General features: G+C 33.6%; 1 protein-coding gene across 2 annotated transcripts; it reads right to left on the bottom strand.

Moving 5' to 3' along the window:
• Positions 1 to 846: 846 nt before the first annotated feature.
• On the bottom strand, positions 847 to 2,603 carry LOC149234907 (zinc transporter 8-like). Of its 2 annotated transcripts, XM_089461262.1 has the most exons (3): positions 1,630 to 2,603; positions 1,381 to 1,536; positions 847 to 1,272 (listed from the first exon to the last, which is right to left on the bottom strand). In XM_089461262.1, the coding sequence occupies exons 1-3, from the start codon at positions 2,113 to 2,115 to the stop codon at positions 958 to 960; spliced, it is 957 nt and encodes a 318-aa protein (XP_089317388.1). In that variant the 5' UTR covers positions 2,116 to 2,603; the 3' UTR covers positions 847 to 957. The 2 variants fall into 2 exon arrangements, with proteins under 2 accessions (XP_089317388.1, XP_089317389.1); XM_089461263.1 differs by lacking the exon at positions 1,381 to 1,536 and having other exon boundaries at positions 851 to 1,272; positions 1,630 to 2,407.
• Positions 2,604 to 14,685: the final 12,082 nt, after the last annotated feature.

Below are 14,685 nucleotides of genomic sequence, written 5' to 3'. Positions count from 1 at the left end.
GTTGCATGAGAATTTGGAAAGTGGAAAAGTTGGGAACTTGGGTAAGGGTGTAGGGAATCGCTGGAAGTTTCTCCAAGTTCTCCAAAATTTACAGTAAACAACTAATCCGGAGTGGTAATATTATGTTTTGTATATTCTCTGGGTGTCTCTCTGGCGGAGTCTCTTGCTTTTATATAAATAAAATATTAAAATGTTAAGTTCACTATTAGTTCTATGACACGTGAGTAGTCTTCGAAACAATCTGGCTCAAAAATACAAAGGAACAATTTTACATATATTTCTTTGGTACAAAAAGTAAAGCAACTCTAATGTTTAAGCATTCACTACTATGCACATACAATCCTCTATATATATATATATATATAAACAACAAAATAAATACTCATCAGCATGACATCCCAGAGACCACCCTTACATCAAGGTGTTATAAGCTTCCTTAACCCATCAAGAGATTACTCCAGTTTATCAATTAAGGATATAGGTGTTAAGGATGTTTTTGGCTTTTCTTTCTGTGAAAATTTCAACATAAGTTCATGTTTTGTGAGCAGTTCGACATATTTCTCTACCTTATTTTTATTCCCCTCATATTTTATGAGCAGTTCAGAATATTTCTCTGCATGCTTTGTATACCATAACCCCTCTAAACGCAAGAACTCCAAAAAAAATCTTTAAAAGTCTTGGTTTCCCATCTGTCCCACCTATAACAGAGGTTGTAGTAAATTTTGTATGTCAAAAAAATATAATATTTTGTTTTGAACAAGAATATATAAAGTTTTATCTATGATACTACCAGAGGAACAAAGAAAAACATGTAGAGAGACATAATCACGATAATTGTAATAAAAATACTTTTTTTTCTACTAGGAAAAAAAAAAGGATGTGTGTACAGAAAGGTCCATCCAACCAACAAAGATAACAAATATATGAGATTTTGTAGGTAAAAGATTTGGTCAAATTTCAAGCCCATTTGGCGAGCATAGACATGGCCCCTACACCGAACAAGAGAGCGAGGTATGAGAACAGTTGAAGCGCTCCATTCTGTTTCATCCGAGAAGAGTTGATAAAATCGGCAGCAATAAGATCCACGAGAGCCATGTATATCAGAATTCCCGAAGACGCAGAATTAAAGACCCCTTCAACTATCAGTGCAGTGGGGCTGTTCTCGTTGTAAACCGACGAGATCCCACTTCCTAGTGCAATACCAAATGGCGTTGTCACAGCAAAGAAGAATGTCATCAGGATAACTGCTGCCCACTTATTCTTGAAACCCGCCTGCTCCACTCAAAAAACACAAATTTCAATCAATCACCTTATTATCAATGTAAATATTCCCGCTTTATACAAGTTGAATTTTTTGAAGATTTAAGGGATAAAAGTTACTTGCACAATGCATCCACCAAGGCCCATTCCTTCAAAAAAAAAAAATTGGTAAAATGATAAGGCCGCCACCAAAGGCCTAATTGTGCATGGACTTTCAGATGCCCCCAATGAGATTCCAATAATAACGGAGTGAGCAACAATACCCAACTCTAACACCTGATATTAACCATGTCCCATTCTGCATGATGTTAAATTTATTAATATAGCTATTGAAAGCTGCAGTTGAGAGTTTGAATCTTAGAATTTTACCTGCGCAATCACACGATAACGAATAGTGGAATCTTCAGCTATAGTATTGGATCCATGGGCATGCCCATGTGTACCATGTGAGTGACGGTTCTGATGTTCTGGGTCATTGCTCTCACTAGTATCTGCACCCGCAATAAGACGATTCTCTTTGTTTTGATTTCTCAAGTGAGAGCGCTCGTAGTAACCAGTGGCCAGAGCATCCACCATGAGAGTACAAACTGCGGCCATCATTGCTATAAACCCAGTAAAGGGGAAGTTACCCCATGGATTCGTATTTAAGCATTCACTCGTAAGAGATTCGAAGGCATCAGGAAGAACATGGACGAAACCAGTAGCAAGAATCACTCCAGCAGCAAAAGCGTTAATGACGAAGAATATAATCCTATCAGGCTTTAAAGCAGAGAAAGTTCGGCCCAGAACAGGCAAACATACCCCAATAGTACCTGCAACAAGAATAGATGGAGAGCTTCTGTCTTGTTTGTGCATTCACTGTCTTTACCAGAGCAAGTATCCTCTTCTGCACCCACAAAATTGACCATGGAACATAAGGCCATGGTCGCACCAGCTATGATGCATTTCATGGCGGCTGAAGAATTTGCCATTCTTCACACTTGAGAAGACTCCAGCGATCTAGCTCTCAACGCAGACCCCTTTATCAAAGTCCAGAGAATGTCCTCATAATATCGACACTTGCACCGCTTCCGCGTTGGTTCCTTACGAGTACTATGCATAAATATCTCCCTCTAACAAAATGCAAGAATTAATTTATTTTCCCAAGGCGCACTTCTTTATCAAAGTCAAAAGAATGTCCTCATAATATCGACACTTAACAGCTTCAATTCATAGCCATTCTGAAAGTCCAAAGAATGTGATCTTAATATCGTCACTTGCACTGCTGCCTCCCTATTTCCTCGCTGGGAACTTTATTGTCTTTACTCACGGGTGACCAGCGAAGTCCTACAATCATGCTCTACATTTGGAAGTAAACAGAACCATTTACTATAAAATGACGAATATGTCGACATTCCTGCACCTGGGTGAATCCGTAAGTGTTCAACGAAGCAAACAGGGAGGCCAAGGTACATGAGGAGAAATCAATCTGGAAAAGGTTCGAATCTAAATAGGTTTAGAGTACACGCATATAACTATTTTTATGGGTAAACAAAGTCGTTCGAATTTAAATATCAGAAACTGCCATTCAGGGTATCTAAGTCGTTAAAATAATTTGGGGTGGCACACTGCTTGTGCCACACCAACTCTAAAGCTAACTGAATTTTAGTGTGTCTTTTCCATAGCACAGGTTCAATAACCTTCGTGAGGTTCAATCATGGGGTAGCAAGACTTTTGTGAGGATCAATCGTGGGTGGCCTTGCTAAGGAAGCTTATCCTCAACTTGTTGTGCTAGTGAGACTTGACTAAGTTACAAAATCATACTAGTTTAACTTAAATTCTACAATTTAAATTTAAGTTGAGATAAGAATGAAAGTGTAGGCAATTAGTTTAAATTAAGCTTAATTTAAGTTTATGTTAATTTGTGTTTTTTCCTTTTTTCTCTAGTTTAACAGCCACAAATATTGACATTAATTTAAAATGATAAATAACATATTATGTCAATATTTATGTGGTGACAAATGTTATGGAAATATCTATAGTTGATTGAATTTAAATGATAATTTTTTCCAATTTTTTATTATATTTAAATTAAAAATACACTGAGATTAATAATAAATGACAAATTATATCAATATTCTTTGGTCCACAAAAAAATACGTCTAACATTAATTGGAAGAAATTTACACTCTAACATTTCCAAATCTTAATATGTATAAACTATATACATTAAATTACGTTTACCATTTCCAATAAAAAAAATTGAAGTGTTAAAATTTGATTTATGAATATTCTTTTTATAATTAAAATACAACTTCTTTCATCTATAATTATATTTTGAAAATTTATCTAAAATCACATATTATTTTAAAATTCTTTGAAATTTTACCTGGATATTCAAAAGAAATTAAAATCAACTTATTTTTTTACTAAATTAAAATATCAAAAAAATTAATAATATGATAAATATTTTAAAATTTAAATTGAATAAAAAAAAAATATATATATATATATATATATATTAAAAAAATGTTTTTCATTTTTTAATATCATAAAAGTGATAAAATATAAGTTTTCAAAACACAATAACACCTAAAATTATATGTATATATAAATTATATTTATTTATTATCTAAATATTTTAAAAGTAATAAACAAAAATTTATATAAAATAAGTAATATAAAGTATATATAGTTTTACTTATTAAAAAAATTGATTGATCAAAATATCTATATATTCAAAAGTAGTAAGGCAATATATCCACATACTCATAAGTACGGAGGTTAATAAATTATACTTGATTATTATTATTTTTTTAAATATTTTCTTATTATAATAATATTTTTTTTATTTGTTAAGTAATATGAGTTTTTAGATGATTGACATGTATACTTTGTAGCTTAAGGGAGTTTTAGTGGACGTTTAGAATCACCAAAAATAAATGGATATCACCAATCCTTAACATTTCACCACAAAATGTCTTAATAAAACACTTAGTCACCATCTGTTCTAGAACAATTAATTTTATTATATATATATATATATATATATATATATATATATAATAAATTATTACTTAATATAAAACATTTAAAATAATTAATAATTATATTTTTTAAATCTCTTCCTCTTATTATAAAAAAATTGATAATTCTTTTCCTAAAAATGATAAATGGAAAATATTTCTAATAGTGATTTTGAAAAAATATTTACAATTGATTGAATTTGAATGATAGTCAATTACCCAAACGGGGGATTTTTAAATACGGAGCAATATAGTTGGGGGCCAAATATGAACAAAATATGGGATGGATGCGGCACAAAGATGTATGGAACATTGTAACTAGACTTAATGGGGCTTGAAACATACTCCATATATGTAAGGGTGACTCAACTCGGATGCTCAAAACAAGGGTGACTCCATGATGTTGCCGCATGGGGGAGGCTTAGAGGGGACCATAAAAACATGAGTAAAGGATGGTTACTCATGAATAAAATCGACACATGAGTCAACCAATGCATGAGTAAAGTGGTACCATAGTATAGATTGCTCAAATGAAGAAATTTGATTTTAATAAGCGGCAAAGTGAGACCTCATGGAAAAATGGTTTCCTAGTGAAATTTCAAATTACCAAAAACAAAGTGATAGCCATTATAGAACTCAGTGAGATCTTTCCAACAGTGTTGATGGTTCATCAAACAGAGTTACAATTTGGTCACAATGGATGACAGAAAATCTAGGGTTTTTCCTATAAAAGGGTGTTTTGCCCCAAAATCCAATTCACTTGCATAGTGATTTGTTGTAAAATTTGGAGAGGAGGAGAAGGCCCTAAATCTTATGGAGATCGTAGCGGAAAAACCAAATGTTAAAAATTTGGATCTACGAGTTTCAGGGAGGTGGCCTTACTTTTCTAAATGGCCTTAATGGTTCTTGGAGGGATTGTTCCTGATAAAGAATCAAGGTAAGAAAGGAATGCAGGAATGAAATACTAGAGAAGGTTTAGGATCATCCCCACCAACTAAGTCAAACAAGGGGACTGTGTGGTAAGTATGGCATCACATAGAGTAGAATGTTTGAATATATGGCATAAATTATCTACAATATGTGATGTGCATATGGCTTGACAGAGAGGTCGGTAAGATAAACTATCCAAGGAATGAAACGATAATCAACCATACCTAGATTGTTGGGGTCTAGGCTGAGACTTATGTTAATCAAGTGAGAAGGTGGCCAGGGGTGCCATCATGCCACCAAGCATGAGGTATTTCCCCTCAACATATGTGGTGGAGGGGAACTGATCGGGTATGCAAAAGGTGGGAATGATGCCCCTAGATTGATGAATTTGTTGAGTGCCATTGTGTTTCAAATGTTCAAATAATGGATTCAAGCATTTATACCTACTGGCATAAGATCTTGTAGACGATAATGAGTATATGTAGAGGCATAAGTTCCCCCCCGGTTGTGGATGGATGGATGTAGCATGATATGGACATGTTAAATGTATTTAGAATAATGGATTCCAAACACTTCTTGATAATGTGGTTCACCATTTGTCTATGTTATGAATGTCTTCTCGTGAGAAGTGTGGATAGATACAGTTTGAGAAAGGAAATGGTGGATTACCAATCTCATTTGGTACTGCATATATAAGTCAAATGGGTTGAATTTCTTGGTTCACATACATGGTGTGACTATACCAAAGAGTGGCTTCGGATATAATGAAATGATGGTGACCTAAATGACACATTGGTTGAAAAACAACAATAGAGAAATGATGCTAAGGGACTAAGTTGTTGATTTAAGATAGAGGAATGATTAAGTGGATCAACCCTATGGTGATCTGGAGTGAGATGGGACTTTAGAGACTCTTTACAATTGGGGAATAATATTGGTACTAGATTCAACACTATGAGATGCACTAAGAGGGTTGGGGAGAAATGTGTGTCCTGGACTCTCAAAAGTGGATGCCCCCTTACCCAAACATTGAATGTCAATGTAATGGCCATAAGGTGGATGTGGATCGAATTCATGGGTTTGAGGTAAGGGTTTATTGAACCAATCGACCTCACAATGGATGAAGTCTTTGGACTCCACAACATATTAATCATGGATTTGTTGCAAACGGAAGTATGCACGATGGTGCATATCATCCGAAGGATAATCACGGGTGGTCATGGCTTCCATGATGTCTTCATCAGAATGGAATATGGGGGTACTGAAGGAAGAAGTACCACATGATGAAGAGGATCTACCTCAGGCATCTTCATGAGAGTCAAGGTTCACATCGTCAAGGCTAGGAAACAAGAGACTAGTATATCTGACGTCTACCAATGTTGAGACCGAAGTCTTCAATGAAAAAGGTTCAACAGAATCATCATATGAGATGTCAAGAGAGTCCCAATATATCAATCCCATGGATGACGTCATGTAGAGAATAGGGGTGGTATTATCTGCCATCTTGAGATCATGGGGAGGGATCACGATGGGTGGTTAAGAAACCTCCTCTTCTGGAATAGGAGTGGGACCATAACCCATGGGTAGAGGAGAGGTAGATTCACTATTAGCGACCTCTAATTCACAAAGCACTTGAAGTGTATCCTAAAAGTGTTTGAGATGGGGACATCAATGAGAATAATGGCCTTAATTATAGCATAAAACACATGGGTGATTCGTGTGTAATGATCTATTTTTCGTAGTTGACTCGGGTAAGGTGACATGGACCTCAGGAATGATAGAATTAGGGAAGGTATCAGAGACTAGATTCCTTATATGATGGATTTTAGGAGAATTTTTGTGGCATGACCAAAAACATCACACAAAGCACACAGAGGAGTAGGCTTTGGCGACTTAGGAGTAGCTGGAGTTGGTTGGGGTGCCTTGTCTTTGATTCCTTTTTTCAGGGGTTTTCCCCCCTCACCAAATGCTTTCACAACATGAGTAAGTTCATGTTGAGGTTATTGTGGAACAAAAGAAAACAAAGGAACTACAGGTTGAACCAGGAAAAAAGCAGTGTAAGGTTTGAGTTGATCTAGGGGAGATTGAGTTGATCTAGGGGAGTGTTTGCTAGAGGATCAATGTAATAGACTAGGATCCCCACGGTAATGCTAGGTAAACTCAACGTGGTCATAATAAGTGTATAATAAGCTCCAGGGGGTGGAAAAAGGAACAGTATATCACCAAAAGTGTAATGGCCTAGGTTAACTATTATGAGATGGTTAAGACTTAGGGGAATGGTTTCGGGATGAAAAGGGCTAGGAGATATACCAACAGAAGGAAGGGGACCTTGACGAGTAATACCAGAAGGTTGGGTTGAGTTGGGAAAAATAGGTTGTGGAGTTGTTGACTTTGGTGAAGGCATACCAAACCTCTTATGGGCAGCCGTGATGCTTGAAGCATGCAAAAATTGAATGAGACAGGCTTAGATGGAGTAGGTGGTGGACCATAATAAGCACCAAGAAAGGTGGAATCTTTTTAGACTATAATATAGGCATTGGTTAGGGATGAGACAATCTTATTTCCAGTCATTGATTAGATAGTGGATTGAGGTAAAGTTAGAGATTTGGGATCATAGTACATCAGTTGGTCGGTAGTGATGATCTTTCCATTATGATGGAAGCACATCTTAATGTGAACTGCAGATGAAAAATATGACATAGCATGGGTATAGCTACAACCCAAAAGGATGTTATAATCTAGTGGGGCATCAATGACCTTGATGTTAATAGAGACGATCTTGCCAGCAAGAGCGATAGGAAAATCATAATATAAGCCAAGGCACTGAGAGGGATGACCATCCCAAGCACAGAGAGTGATGGTGGAAGGAGACATGTCAGGTGAACCAAGTTGCTTCCAAACACTAGAAACTAGCACATAAGTGAAGGAAACTTCATCTATAATACACCATTGAACAATGGTGTTTCTTATGGAGACTGGTATATGAAAAGAAACAGATGAAGGTAGTAGAGGATGTTCTGACTTTTCAACATCAAAGACAATCATACAATCTTCATGGGGATCCACAATACCCAAATAAGAGAGTAGAACTTTCCATTGGATGGGCACATCTAGAGGACTTCCAGCATAGACATGGCATCAGGAGATTGCACCAAGTCATCTACTATGCTATAGTTATGGGCCTCTTTATTAGAAGTAGAATTTTGACATAATGGACCTTTGGGAATCTTGGGGATAACCTCTACCTTAGGTGGAGGGATATGTAAAGGATAGGTGGTGGTTATAGGCCTCTAGTTGCACACGCAACACTGCTTCCATGCGTTTATAGCCCAAAATCTCTAGCTTAGAGGGTGCAGCCTCAATATTCGAGCTACCTTTCTAAGCCATCCTCCATACCTCTTCTGAAAACTACATGTAACTTTTTAGAATGATAAATGAAATAATGAAAAATATTTTCATACAAAAATTGAACAACTAACTTAGGACATGCCTAGTTGATGATAAATATTTCGACAAACACATGGTAAACATGTAAGCTACATGTCATGTATGCATATCTGATCATGATAATCTAATATTCATTTGAGAATCACCAAGAAGTCTGTATGTCCTCTCCACATAGCTGCAACAACACTTATTAGTCAATACATTCATCAACCGATCAATAACTAAATAATTCATAGCAAGAGGAATATATAATACACATTATATGACAAACATATAACCAGAAAATAACCAACATAGAAGCCATGGAAACCCAACCATAATATCATGAACATAATCACTACAAATGCTCATAGATCACAATAGGAAAATGTCTCATATTAATATGGGAAAATACCAACCAAGTCAGGGACTTCCATGCACCACCCAACCATAGGTTTGGATGAACCAAATATCTCTTTCAACCAATCACCCTCACACCATATTCTAAGCATGAATGTGGGATATCATGGAATAAGCTAAGACAAAACCAAACCAAGGCTTCGAGAGGCCAAACCAGCTCTACCCTAAATACATTGATTCCACCTCCATAGTTAGACATCACTAACACCAACCAGAGCAGTCTCTACCCAAGTTCTCTAGAGATCCATGATCTAGTAACTCAACCCATAGCCCTCCAAGGCTCTAGAGCGTTTGTCTAACCCAGCTCCAAGGACTAGTATCTCAACCCACCAAGGGCTCCAGAGCATTTTTCCCAACCTATGCTCCAAGACTAGTAACTCAACCCAAGTTGTTCTAGGGTTTCCATAGCATTTATTCCAGCCCACAACTATAAGGTACATGACCACCAATCAGAAAAACATCAAGTAGAAAAACCCACAACACAATGACTATCCAGGAAATAGAAACGCAAGGATAAAACAATTGTCACTCCAGGAAAATCCCCATGCCAATGAAAATACTAACCGAAAAATCAGATTCATATTCCATGCATCAAGAAATCAACAAGGAAAACATGCTAAAACCTGTTACTTGCAAAGAAATTGAGCTATAGTTGTTGATCCAACTTTTCCCTTATGCTTTCCTACTTTACCTTGCCTTCTTTCTGCAATCAAAATGAATGCTAAAGTGCTCCAAGGTTTATCTGAGTGCGCAAGAGTATGAGAGAATAAAAAATAGCTTTAAAACTGAACTGACAAAATGTTGTGAACTAATTCTAAGAAGCCTTTTTATCATTGAGACCTCTATTTGCTTCATTTTCCCTTCAACTTTCCTCTCATGTAAACATGTGTCTCTTCACGTTATTTTTTTCCTATTTTCCTTTATTTCATAAACAAATGACAATTGATGTCACTTTGTCTTTTCCAATACCTTTTCCAATTTCCACATCCATAAATTAATCACCAATAATACCCATCACTATGTTTTTCCCAATATTCAGCTTGGAATACATGTCTCATGACCCTGGTCTTATTTTATTTACATAGAAAATCAACTAGGGGTTGTTACACCCCCCATAATTTGTCTATCCCTCTGTCCTCCTCTGCACCCCTTGTTCTCTTTCCGTCATTTATCTCCCTCTCAAAACTTGGATTATAAAATCAATAGGTTAGTTTCTAAGAAATTGGTGATGTCATTCAACCAAGGGAGATGAACTCAAGCTTGGTAAAGAATTTTAATAAGATACATATTGCATATGAGTGAAATAAAAAATAAAATAATAAATCTATGAATGAAGATGGAACCAATAGTGTAGAGAAAAAGTGAGATAAGGTAATGGAATAGAAAGAATGGCCAAATTCATGAAAAGAAGATAATCTTTGTCTTATTTTAATTACCAAGTGAAAAATAACCTTAAAAAATTATGAATTATCTATTTTACAAGTCCAGTGGCTTAAAAGGATGCCAACCCTTAATTTTTTCATTAACCATAAGCTAGTTAATGAGGATATGCAATGACTAGTATGTAGATCAATTATACACTAAATCTCACGATGACAATTAAATCTAAAATTATATAATAATAAATTTTTTATATGTGGATCTTAATTTGAATATGTTTGTTTCTTATGATAAATTTTGAAGAATTTATAAAGGTCATAGTCTATTTCTTATAAGTTTGGTAGTTTTTCAACACATGCAATAGTTATGTTATAAGTTTTGGAGTTTTGTAGTGCATATTTTTTGGTCAAATTTACCCTAAATTCGATAGGGAATTACTGGAATCATAAGTGTAAACTATTAAATCTACACAATCTAAGTGCCTTAGATGTTTTTCATGACATTAAATCTATTTATGTATTCCCGAATGCATTTTAAATAACAAAAATTCACAATATGACCAAAAATTGATTCACATGATTCTGACAAAAATCTTCAAAACATAGAATAGCTATACACCACCTTTACAAACTTCATAATATTTGTATAGAAAAAAAGGTTTTGACATTTGTACATCAGTAAAGTTTGTGATATGTGGATATCTTGTGGAAATTTTTTAATATGTGGAAATCACGGGTATTTATTTTTTTAAATAACAAATATTGCATAATTTTATGATATTTATAAAATAATAGATTTTCATTTTTGGAAATCCCTATCATACTTGTATTTATTATAGGTAATTATAAATGTTTTATATGTTATTGTTTTTTTTTTTCCACTGGAAAAATCCGTAACATTTCATTAATATGAAAGATTACATATGTAGATGCTTTGCGCATATGCCTTGATCACTGTTTCTCTGTACATTTTGCTCAAAATTGCATGTCTATGCTGGTTTGTTTTCTGCTCAGATTTCTCTGTAGGCTGTATAGATTATTGATGCCTTTTTTGGCATCCTTCAGTCTGTTACAAAAAAGATTTATACATATAAACTGTCATATATAAAACTGCTGTCATACTGCTAGTTATAATTATGTCGCATGTAGACCCGCTGTAGGGTATGACGGGTCTATGTATGGGCGATGATAAAATTTTTGTTCCTGCTGATCCAAAATCTCGATTATCTCCCAGAGTCCTTGCTCCATCAGCGCGGCCTCCTTGGAAAATTTGTCAGCATCCTGGTTATGTTCCCTGTAGATGTGAGATACATTGATATGGTTAAAAGCCTCTTTGAGCTGAAAGACTTCATCAAGAATGACACTGAGTGTGTGTGAGTGACATGTAGAAATTCTATTATATGTTGTTGTTGATGAAAAAGAAGATTAATATCTACTATGATTGAAATAGTTGTATTAAGATCTCCTGATAATTTGTTTTGTAATTTTAATTTTAATTATTTTTAATATGACAAAAAAATATTATTATTTCAATATTTTTTAACTCATTATAAATTAGATTTAAAAAATACAAAATACTTAAAAGTAAATGTCTTCATTCAAAATTTCAGTTGGACTTTAGGAGATTGTAAGCTATATACAAAATCCTATGTGCAGTCCTACTTTGTTGACTTTATTCAAGCTAGTATACATGCCTAGGGGCAATCCACTCACTAATTAAGTAATCAAGGTTTTATACAGTTTCAAAGAGAATCATGGTCCATTCATCAAACAATAGAACATCTCTAAACATTCAAACTATTACACTTTTCATCCATAATAACATGAATGTACATAAACCTCAATTTATCATATTATTTATAATCTATATAGTTATAAGCACAACCCAAGTGTCCATTCAGTTCATAGTATGCTAGTTATTTGTATTTCATGAATAAGACAACAAACTCCATAATCAAGTATTCAAGAATGATAATATTGTGTGAGGAATTATGAGATTCTCTAATAAAACAACATGAGTCCACTAAGTGCATATTCTATTCCCGGCCTTACCCATACCAGCCAAGTGAAAAAAATGTTACACATTATCAACATATCAACAATAAACACAATCTTGAACAATAAATTTCAAAAAATTATTTATCACTCAACATATAACATAAGTTATGAACTCTACAACATAATTAATAACACTAAATATTCATACAAAAACATATATCATCTTCTTATTATATTTAACATAACTCATCATCCCTAAAAATACTAAAAAAATAAATTTTAACCAAATATAAATTTTAATCTATAAAATTATAAAACATTTTAAAATTTAACTATTTAAATAGAAAATTATATTAATTTAAATTTAATATACAATATTATTAAATATATTATTTTTTTTCATAAGGAAAAAATTATTTATATTTCATGGCAGAAACATAAAGACCGTGATATTCAGGTGGAACAGTGTACCCCTTCCTTATTTTCTTTTCAAAAGTCAGTGTTCCATATTTACATCTATTGACAACGTACGGTCACAAATTTAAGGATGGGTACGTATAATAGATTAGGTTAAAGGGAGTTTCATTTTTAGCGAGTTCATCTTATTTAACGGGGGCGAGTCAGAATTTGGGAGGCTTTTTTCAGAAGGAGTTGTCTATAACGCAATTTTTTGAAAGTCTTTCCGGCGGATTTTTCCAGTCGAAATCCGGCAGGAATTTATTGGAATCGCAAGTTTGATCGCTACTTTCTGCACAATGAAACCGTCCCAGGGGTTTTCCAGGGTGCTGAATCCAAATATGCAGTTAAAAAACCATTTTAACTTCAACAAATCAAGATTTAGCCTCAATTTCTTCCGCCGGATTCCGTCACCGGAATCTCCAAAAAGTCGCATTATAGACAACTCCTTTTCAGAATATATTATTTGGGCACATTTAAGGGAGCAAAATTAGATAGTGGACTTTTTATTTCTCTTTTTTTTTTTTTTTGTCTTTTTTATGTTATTTTGTAGAAGTTCTATGAGGTATTTACTGCTCTTAAATCTAGATTTTTTTAATGTTATTCTGAAGTTTGGAAATAGTTGTACTCTAGTAGTTGGAAAGTGGGACCCTGGGTAAGAGTGTCCGGAACAGTTAGAAGTTTTCCCAAAATTTATAAAAAACAACTAATCAGAAGTAGTAATATTATATAATAATATTTTTTTTTTAATTATATAATTTATATAATAATCAAAATTAATATTGAATGAAAATATTCAAATATTAATATCTATTTAAATATATAAACATATAATATATAATTTCTTATATATAAATATATTCTCTAGATGTCTCTCTACCAGAGTCTTTCCATTATATATATATATATATATATATATTAAAATGTCAAGTTCATTATTAGTTCTTTGACACATGATTTGTCTTTCAAACACTCTGGCTTTGTATATTCTCTAGGTGTCTCTCTACTAGAGTTTCTCCCTTTTATATATATAAGATATTAAAATGACAAGTTCACTATTAGTTCTATGACACATGACTAGTCTTGGAAATGATCTGGCTTAAAATTACAAAGGAACAATTTTACATATGTTTCTCTAGTTATTTTTAAGGGAAAAAATAAAACAACTCTAATGTTTAAACATTCACTACCACATACAATATGCACACACAATCTTGTGCAATATATATACATAAATAGAAAAAGAAATACTCATTAGCATGACATCTCAGATATCGCATCATGGTGCCATAACATATCAAGGGATTGCTCTAGTTTCTCAATTAAGGAGATTAGTGTTAATGATGTTTTTGGCCCTTCTTCCTAGGAAAGTTTCAATATAGATTCATGTTTAGTAGGTAGTTCAGCATATTTCTCTACAGGCTTTGTATTCCCCAATCTTAAAAAATGTGGGAACTCCCCAAAAAAATCTTTAAAACTCTTGGAAATTTCCGAGAAACATTCTTATACAATTTCAAAGCCCGAAATTAACCATTGAAATGAGTTTCCCACTTCTCAAAAACGGTTCGGTTCTAATGTAATAGAAATTGTAATAAATTTTGTATACCAAAAGATATAATATTTTTTTTTTTTTGAATATACCATATAAAGAATATATAAAGTTATATAAAGTTTTATTATGTGAGGAATATATAAAGTTTTATCTTTGATCCTACCGAGGAACAAAGAAAAACAAGATCTAAAAACATTTAGAGACATAATCATGATTATTGTAATAAAAAGTTTTTTTTTTTTTTTTTTTTCTACTTGGA

This window comes from Pinus tabuliformis, chromosome 8 (genome assembly GCF_031772625.1).
Source record: "Pinus tabuliformis cultivar Carrire ecotype Pingquan chromosome 8, CPIR1, whole genome shotgun sequence".
In the NCBI taxonomy this organism is placed as follows: domain Eukaryota; kingdom Viridiplantae; phylum Streptophyta; class Pinopsida; order Pinales; family Pinaceae; genus Pinus; species Pinus tabuliformis.
This window is presented reverse-complemented; position numbering and strand designations above follow the sequence as displayed.